This window comes from Erythrolamprus reginae, chromosome 3 (assembly GCF_031021105.1).
Source record: "Erythrolamprus reginae isolate rEryReg1 chromosome 3, rEryReg1.hap1, whole genome shotgun sequence".
NCBI lineage: Eukaryota > Metazoa > Chordata > Lepidosauria > Squamata > Dipsadidae > Erythrolamprus > Erythrolamprus reginae.
Genome location: NC_091952.1, coordinates 213,831,010 through 213,841,036, shown reverse-complemented (window position 1 = coordinate 213,841,036; position 10,027 = coordinate 213,831,010). Strand labels below are relative to the sequence as shown.

The 10,027-nt window shown below is 39.0% G+C and overlaps 1 protein-coding gene across 32 annotated transcripts in view; it reads right to left on the bottom strand.

Moving 5' to 3' along the window:
* Positions 1-793: 793 nt before the first annotated feature.
* Positions 794-10,027, bottom strand: part of YTHDF3 (YTH N6-methyladenosine RNA binding protein F3) — a 31,129-nt gene continuing 21,895 nt past the window's right edge. For 12 of the 32 annotated variants that reach the window (XM_070747824.1, XM_070747843.1, XM_070747827.1 and 9 more), the window contains one exon: positions 794-1,959. In XM_070747824.1, the coding sequence (XP_070603925.1) occupies positions 1,936-1,959 (24 nt within the window). In that variant the 3' untranslated portion in view covers positions 794-1,935. Of the gene's footprint in view, positions 1,960-2,941; positions 3,011-6,383; positions 6,453-10,027 lie in introns of all 32 variants that reach the window. The other 20 variants (XM_070747822.1, XM_070747836.1, XM_070747825.1 and 17 more) reach the window with 6 other exon arrangements.

Here is a 10,027-nt window from a genome sequence, read left to right as displayed (position 1 = left end):
TCAACCCAGCAGAAACTTTGGCAGCACTGAGCAGAGAGGAACGAGTTGGAATGACACAATTTCTCTTTTCCTTCCTTACATAATATTCTTCTAAAAGTAAAGTTACTGACTTGGATGATACATTTAATTTGTACAGGTAGTCCACAACCTATGACTATAATTGGAACCAGAATTTCTACATCTGAGCAAGGAAACTGTTAAGTGAGTTGCATTTGATTTTATGATCTTTTGGCCATGTCTATTGAGAAAATCATGCAGTGGTTACTCATTAATCTCATTTCTCCCATTGACTTTGTTGCGCGGAGGCTGGTCAGAAGGTTGGAAATGATGACCTCAGGACACTGCAACTGTTATAAAATATCTGCTGGCAGTTGCCAATGTCCAGATTTTGATCACATGACTGTGAGGATGCTGCAATGGCTGTAAGTGGTTGTAAATCACTTTTTTTCACTGCCGTTTTAACTTCAGACAGTTGCTAAGCAAACGGTTGCAAGATGAGAACTACCTGTACAAGGTTGCCTTCAAGCTAACGAAGAGTTCCAAAGATGATGTAAACATTTATGGTTTACAGTCATAATTAAAGAATTCACAAGTAGGTTTTTAAAGATGCCTCTACACTTCCACTCTTCGCCTTCCACTCTTCTAAAAACATAACACAACTTGATGCCGTTCTACAGCTGTTTTTTATGTAGATAATTAAGCTATTGTGTTTTCAAACAGAAGTACTCACATTGATGCACAAGTAAACTTTTAAAATAAATTTTAAGAAGTAGCATAGAACATATTCAGGTGATTATGATTCCTAGGCTTTTATTATATTGTACTAATAAGTAACATGTAAACACAGCCATGAGAGCATACAAACTGAAACCATGAATAAACGTTTTATTTCCCAAAGTATTTTGAACTGAAAAAAATAGCAGACTATTATATTCAGAATTGGGAACAAACAAAATCTGAGAAACTGAATATATGCTTGCTAAAACAAGAATAATGTTTATTTAGCTAGTGAATCACTTTGAGGAATAAATTTTCACTTCCATGATAGCAATCTTTTCAGGCTTGCAAACACCCAGAAATAGGAATTAAAGATTTTAAGTGTTGTTATAAAGGTCATAAAAAGTCTGATTTAGACTGAGGTACATGTACTCAAAATTGAGATTGAGTGTAGCAAACAAATAGTTCCTCAGACAAACACACTTCTTCTGGTATACATGTTACAGGGTGGAGGGCGAGGGGGGGAGAAATGTGCATTAACTGGTGCGGCCCACCAAGCTGCATATATTAATATTCTCTACACCAAACAGTTTGAAACAAGGGAAATGACATCCTAATATAATTTCATGAATTTTATAATTCATTTGGCTAAACTGTAGCTCAAAGTTGCTTTGCCATATTAAAAGTTTACTACAATAATTTTCACATGAACATTTAGACTTGAATTTTACTCCAGGACTAAATATGGCATGATTTTGCTTTAAATTCTGCTGTATAGCTAAAAAAAAAACCTGACAATTAAAAAACTACATCAAAGAAAAAAATAAATTGAAGCAATGTGAATCTCACATCATTGAACCACTTATGATGGTTAATTGTTAGTATTTAACAAATTCAAAGAGTTAATGAATCCTTGCATTCGTTCCATCTCCTGTGCCTTAGCTAGGATGCATAATTACAAAAGATAGCAGATACCGGTAAAAGCTTCAGGACAGAAAGTGCTTGACGAAGTTACAGTTCTCAAGTGTGTTTGGTGAGAGAGTATAAGGGCAGATGCACTGATGAGAACCATTACAAGAAGAGTCATTTGTGTTAAAGTGTTCAAAGATGTCACCTTAAGCAGGAACAAAGCTTTAATAACGTCTTCTTAGACATATTAGGCATTTCCAGAGTCTACATCATTAGTGTTGTAATTCTAGCCGGATCATCTCCATATAATTATTGTTTGTTTCTATTCCTCTCCTGCAGGACAGAAAAAAGGGAAAATCATTAAAGCATTATCATAAAATGCTTAAGTTCTATACAGTGGAAGACAAACCAACTCTTCAATTATAACTGATTCATAGAAAGAATCTGTCATCTGTATCAAAACATGAAAACAATTACCTTGGTTAAAAAATCATTTCTCAACCTACAAAGTTTGAACTTGTTGTTTATAAAGTTCTATACAATGTTTTAAGAAAAATAAGCATGCCATAGTATTTTATCAAAGCCATAAACCACTCTTTCATAATAATTTATATTTCATATCGCTTCAATTTTCTGTATAGGCCTAAGACCATGATGGTATTCATTATTATAAGTGTTATAATAAGTATAAGTAGGGTCATTAATCATAAAATGAATAGAATATTTATTACGCTCTCTTTCAATTTAAGCACAAAGTCAGAGCACAGGGCAAAACCTATAACCATTAACTTTAATCTGAATCCTTAAAATAGCAAAATCATCTTAACTGTATTCAAAAGGTTAATGTCTGATGTTAATATTAACAGTCTGATTCTTTTTGGGTGAAAGGATCTTTTAAATTCAGACATTATTTTTTAATATAATACAATGGCTTAACCAATCCAATATAAGGTTGCATATTTTGACCAAAGGTTTTTCTCTTCATATTAATGTTAAGAATCCAGTTTAGGGTAGACTCTGTCCTTGATCGGGTCATGTGGAAGTTATTGTGGCTAGATCCAGCTTCAATATTTGGGGCAAATTTGAGTTCATTAGGCCTGAGGACATGGACACAGTCCTTGGAGTTATTATGCAGCACTTTTGTGTTAGATCCATGTTCCTCCTGGCTGGTTATAATCTCCAGAGAGGGAACATGTAATTGGTTTTGGCAGTAGTTAATTTCTCTTTGAGGGAGGTGGATAGTTCTGCTGGTCTCAAGGTGCCATCGCTAGTCCCAACCGCAGCAAGATTATTGCACACACAAAGATGGAAATACCTGATAATACCTACAGTTGAGGAGTGGTTAGCAAAGATGATAAAAACTTGTTGAAATAGCCAAATTGACCTAGAGAAAAGATAATACAGTACCTATATTTATTGCAGATTGAAAATCCCTTATGGACTTTTGTGTAAAATAGAAAAAAAATTATCTATGTTTTGAACCATGAAACAAAAGAGGCACAATATAAGTTTAGAAAAGAGGTAAAATCTACAGTTTTATTTATAAAGGTGATGTGTCAGTACTTGGAGGCCGTTAGGGTCTGGATGGGTGTTAACAGCTCAAGCTCAACCCCTACAAGACAAAGTGGCTGTGGGCTTTGCCTCCCAATGACAATTCTATCTGTCCTTCCATCAGCCTGGGGAAGGGGAAACTTTTGACACCCTCAGAGAGGGTCCACAACTTGGGAGTCCTCCTTGATCCACAGCTGTGACAAGGGGGACTTTTGCACAGGTCCATCTGGTGCACCAGTTGTGGTCCTATTTGGACAGAGTCTCTTCTCACAGTCACTCACACCCTCATCACCTCGCAGCTCGATTACTGCAATGCTCTCTACATGGGACTACCTTTAAAGAATGTTCAGACATTGCACTTAGTCCCAAACGTAGCTACGCGAGCCACCATGGGCCTTCCAAGGTATTCATGTGTCACCATTACTCCATGAGCTGCATTGGCTACCAATTGGTCTCCGAATGCAATTTAAAGTGTTGGTTATTACCAAATTACTTACAGGACTGTTTTCTGCCTCATATATCCCAGTGGCCAGTCAGAGCCCACAGTATTGGCCTTCTCCAGATCCTGTCAGCCAAGCAATGTTGCCTGGTAGGACCTAGGGGAAGGGTCTTCTCTGTGGCAGCTCCGGTCCTCTGGATCAATTCGATTTGCACCACCCCCACCCTCCTGGCCTTTCATAAGGCTCTAAAAACACACTGTCTGCCCGCAGTCCTGGGGCCATTGAGCATTGCCACCAGCTCCGTCTGACAGTATGAGTGAATGTATGTGACTTGTTTTTAGTTTAATGCTCTTAATTGTTGGGTTTTCATATTATATTTAGATTGGGTTTCTTACATTTTGTATTTTTGTATTGATTTTACTGTGTAAGCCACCCTTGAGTCCACTGGAGAAGAGCAGCCTAGAAATTCGAAAGAAAGGAAGGAAGGGAGGTAGGGAGGAAGGAAGGAAGGAAAACAAAAAAGAAACAAAGAAAGAAACAAACACTGGTTGTCTTCCTTCCTCCAGGATCGGTCTCGGTGTTGATAGGAGGGAAAAGATCCAGTAGTGGTGGCCCCTCTGTGGAGCACCTCAGGGATCAGATTCCATCTCTTCTCTTGTTTAAAATCTATGAAATGGGATGATGTCATCTGACAGTTTGTGGTGAGCTTTGTATCTCTACCCAAAGATGCCTAAGAAATGCCACGGAGACTCTGTCTCAGGGCATGGAGGATGTGGAGTCTGGATGGGGCACAACAGGCGTCAGCTCAACTCAAGCAAGACTGTGTGGCTCTGATATTTGGGATTTATTAGTTCATGGGTCCCTCCATCTTTGGTTCTGTGCCAACTGGGCCTTCTCTTGGACTCACAGTTCCTACTTGAAGAGGAGGCGGCAGCCAAGGTTAAGAGGGCCTCTGCAAAGCTTAAGGGTTTATTAGTTGCACACATTCCTGCAACAGAGGAGTGGCTGCCCATGGTCATACATGTTATTTTGATATCCAGTGTGGACTACTACAATGTGTTTTATGTGGAGAATATTTGGAATATTCAAATGTGATCATGCAAAATGCAACATCACATTTACTGTTACTGTGATGTCAGTTATTTGGCACATGTGACACCACTGCTCTGTAAGCTGCATCAGTTTCCAATGTACTTCCGCAATTTCTGCAATTCAAGGTTCTGGTTATCACCATTAAAGCTCTTCATGTATAAGGACCAGGCTACTTAGACCATCTGTCCCAATTGTTTCTACTGGTTCTGTCTGAAGGGTATGCTCAAGCTACTATCAGCTAGGTGAGGCCCAGAAGAAGAATATTTTCAGCTGTGGTACCTGTTTCTTTTAACATCATTAAACTGTCCCTGTGGCTTTTTGCAAGATTAGGCTGCCCCTCTGGGCTTTTTGTAAGGCCTGGGCTTCTGAGCATGGATTAGAGCCTATCTCCTGGTCGTAATGATGATGTTAAACCATGCCAGATTGCTATGTGTTATTATTAGATAATCTGCGGGGTTTTTGTTTTATTTTAAACTGTTTGCAAAGTGAGACAACCAGTTATATAAATTGACTAGATAAAATTAAAACAACCCAATTCCCAAATAAAGCTATTCAGCAAGGTAAGAGGACACCAAGATCCATTCTGTGGTAAATGGAATTTAGTCTATTAAGATACAACTCCATGTTTTTCATTTGCAAAGTTAATGGGAAAACTTCCAGAGATAAGCTTTGGGATTCCCTGTGTGATAAATACCACTTTCAAGTCTTTCTAATAGAAATAACATTGTCAAAGGTTTTTCATAACAATGTCTTTGGAAGGTGGGAACCCCTTCAATAGTAAATTCTATCACAATACATGCTGCAAAACTACAGTAGGGAAACAAGTATGCTAGCCTGTGACCATCTAATCTTATACTCTATTTAAATATGCATACAAAACATGGTTACAGAATGTCAAATACAAATCAATATCTTCCTACAAATATTCACACAGTGCAATTTGTTTTGCATTTATAATTTCAGTAGATCAGCCAAATTCTATGCTGCTTATTGTACAATTTATTCATATTGAACATAAAACAGAGTCAATACAAGAGAAGTAAAAGGTGCCTAGGTTGAAACTGTTAACTAAGTATCTAGTTGAAACCAATTTTTAATGAAGCATTTTCAATCATGAATTTGTGTTTCTTTCATATGTATGTATGTATGTATGTATGTATGTATGTATGTATGTATGTATGTCGGCTATAAATAAATTAACTGCCTTGAAGTGGCCCTGGGTTGGGCCTAGAGGCAAAAAGGAGCTGTGACGTTCCTTCAAATATACCAGGGTGATCCGACATAAAAAACCATATAGCCCCTCCCTGGTACACAGCTGGAAGGGATCTGATCTAATAGCACAACTGCTAAGTCTCTGCCTTACAAGGCAGAGTCACACCAAATATTATAAAATATTTTCTTAGATAGCAATTTAAAAGCTTATTAAAAGGTGTATATGTGGTAACAGACTGGGGATTCAAAGGGTGATATTCTATAAAAAAAGTTTCTCATTCCAAAGGGCCATTTGTTAGCTAGAAAAACAATGGGAAAAAGCAAGTCCCAACTCATCTACATATTTAGAAAAAGCTATTTGCACAAACTTTCTTTTTAAGATTTATTTTTTTCTGAGCCCTCAATTCTTATTTTCATTATACATCAAAATTATTCAGAGCACTTATCTGCAAACTGAAATACCTCATAGTTGGAAGGCAAAACAACCTCCTTCCCCTGTAGCCTCCCAAAATCTGGAAATGTAGGGATCATCTATGAAAATAAGGAACATGGAGGAGGAGGAATCCACAAAAATAATCAATCATCTGCTCCTTATCTACAATGAGGAATTTCTTCTGTCAGTATTAGGACTCTTTTAATTCAATATGTCAAATCTGGATTCAGTCGGTTTTTATTCACAGCACAGTATTTAGCACAACCAACTGCAAAAAGTTCTGCTTCCGCTACCAATAAACCAGATAAGCCAGTTTTTCAAAAAACAAATCTATGATATGATTGGTTTGGTCTTCAACTAAATATTTGTTTATATTAACAAACTAGCTGATAACCTGGGAATTTATTTATCCCAATCCTGTATTAGACAGGAAAAGGAATGAATTATATCTAGTGTCAAATAATTGCCCTGGCCAACAGCATGGGGGAAATTATAAAGAGAATAGTCTTTGAGGTGATTATCTGCATTAGCACAACTTGCCCTCTTTGCTTGAAGCTGAAGACCTAGGGAATTTTTGTTGTTGCTGTTGTTGTTTGTTTGTAGAACCAACCCCCCCACTTACCAGAGGGAGCCCCCTTGTGGAGTGCTGTGAAGCCATTGCCATGGCAACTCCACTGCGCTGTACAGTAGAAGCCATTTTAAGGCACAACAGGCTGTATTTTAACAGAACATGAATCTAAAATGCACATCATCACTGTGAAAAGTAGTGTGATTTGATATTATAGATATAATCCATTCCTTTTCATTTCAGCAGCCCAGGTGTTCCAAAGTTATGTTAGAACACACACATACACACACACCTCGAGATGTTAGGGGTGTTACCCCCACAGGGTTTTTTTCCGCCCAGAGAGTATATATCTGTGTACCAAGTTTGGTTGAAATTGCTCAAGGAGTTAGAGTTATGCTGGAATACACAGACACCGATGGGTGTTAGGGGTGTATTACCGTCACAGTACAGTGGTACCTCGGTACTCGACCACAATTCGTTCCAGAAGTGTGGTCAAGAACCGATTTGGTCGAGTACCGAATTTATTTATCCCATAGGAAATCATGGAAATGGATTTAATTGGTTCCCAGCCCCTGTTAACTCGCTGGGAACCAATTAAATCTATTTTCTTTATTTCCAATGGGATAAATAAATTCGCTACTCCAAGCTGCAGGAAAGGTAGGGGCTGCTGAAAGCAATGAGGAAAGGAGTCCCCAGAAGCTGCCATCCCGGCAGCTTCAGGGGGCTGAGGAGCTCTCTAAGAGCTCCAAGCTGCAGGAAGGGTGGGGGCTGCTGCAATCTTGGCAGCTTCTGGGGGCTCTTTTCCTCATTGCTTCCTTTTATTACCTGTAAGCAGCTTCAAAAACTTTCTCCTTCCCTGTGGCTGCAACAGCGGCGATTTCCCTTCCAGTAGCAACAGCGCCGGAACGTCACGTGATGAAGGGAAGCCGCCGGAGCCATCTCAGCAGTTGCTGCCGCTCCAGCAGCTTCCCTTCACTACGTGACTTCCCGGTGCTCTTGCTACTGGAAGGGAAATCGCCGCTGTTGCAGCCACAGGGAAGGAGAAAGTTTTTGAAGCTGCTTACAGGTAATAAAAGGAAGCAATGAGGAAAGGAGCCCCCAGAAGCTGCCAAGATTGCAGCAGCCCCCACCTTTCCTGCAGCTTGGAGCTCTTAGAGAGCTCCTCAGCCCCCTGAAGCTGCCGGGATTACATTTCGTATACTGTAATGAACAAAATTTTCTCTGGCTGTTCGGTATCTGGATTTTTGTTCAGATACCGAAGCAAATTTTTGCCAAAAATTTTGTTCGTTATCCGAAATGTACAAGAAAGGAAGCGTTTGAGTACCGAGGTACCACTGTATTTTTGTCCAGATAGTAGGTCATCTGTGTTCTTTTTTGACCAAATCAAAAAAGGCCTAATGGCAATTGCAGGATAATTGAAGCCCCTCTCTCTTTGTCATGTATGCAATGCTGACACACATACAAAAGAGGTAGAGCTTTGATCACACTGCTACTAGTATTATCTTTCCATTCTTGACCTCCTTCACTTTCCCTGTGGATGGTGATGTTCTCTAAAATAACCCCAATTATAACTAACATAAATATGAAAACATTTAAACTATATTTTCAAGATTACACTACTTTGTGCATATACAATTTAATAATAGTCTAATACTTTAAAATATTATACACATTTAGAAGATACATCCACTAAATTGTTTATTTCTTAATCATTTTGTTTACATGTTATCCATTCTCAAAGTCTGCAGGTGGTTAAAAATAACTGAAGCACATTTAAAAATATAAAGGCAAAAAGATCAAATCTCAAAAATAAAAATTTCATGCATTTATGAATCCGACCTTCAATTACAGTATACCCTCCTCTTTTGCAAAATGGAACAAGTAGGCCTTTACAATTTTCTAAAGCAGTGTTTCCCAATCTTGGCAACTTGAAGATATCTGGACTTCAACTTCCATTCGCTGGCTGGGGAATTCTGGGAGTTGAAGTCCAAATATCTTCAAGTTGCCAAGGTTGGGAAACATTGTTCTAAAGCTCCAAAGCAAGTTATCACTGTTGGGAAAGAGTTCCACAACATGGGCCAGGGCTATTCAACATACCCATTTCCAAGGCTCCATCAGGTGACACTTACAGGGATGGGATTGGGAGGGAATATGTTGTATGTCATCTGGTTTGATAGACAGAAGAGTACAAGAAAAATAAGTACCCCAGGTAACCAGATCTTTAGACATAGTCTTCTCTCAACAACTGGTTTTTCAGGAGTCATTCAAAATTTGTGACAGCATTGAACAATTTTACAAACTGTGTCTGAAGTTATGACCATTGAGATGTCCCTCCAATCACATGATCAAAATTTGGCTGCTTGTCAGTGAGCCTGCTGTTGTAACCATGGGAACGCTGCAATTCTCCCACCACCTGCCTACCTCTCCTGCTGAACAACCTGTCAGCAGCCCAGGCTTCGATTTCAGCCCTAGCATTGCCACTATCACTCAAAAAGACCATGTTATACCCTATCTCAAGGGCATGCAAGCCTTGGGGAAGGGTGTAATGATTCTGCAGTCTAACATTTCCCAAAATCTGCCTCTTACTTTCATATAGTATTCTCTTTTTGTAACAGGCCCCTATAGCCTACCCATAATAGCTACACCTTACACACAGGCTTTCTTTTTGAAGCAGAATCAGAGCATGCTCTTTACAAGAGCCTCTGCAGAGCAATAGTTTTACAGCTGTTCTTATTTTAAGTAACTGCAAGGAAGCATACATCCATTCTTGTAGGATTTTCAAAGGCTCCAGAAGCTACACAAAAACAACTTCTAGATGAACTGGAAGAGCATGCCCTGTTCTCACACAACTTCTGCAGTCTCTGAAAATGACACAAGAACTGGGTGTCCTTTTATGAGATTTTTGGATGCTGCAGAGACCACACAAGGATGTGGTATGTTGCCACATGGCCTCTGGATCAAATCCAGATCTCAATTGTAAACAGAAGACCAGGAACCAACTGGCAACCAATGTAGTTCATGAAACAGGTGTTATCCAAGTATACCAAGATACTGTATACCAATATACAGTATACCAATCAGTCTATATAAAGAACTCAGTGGCGT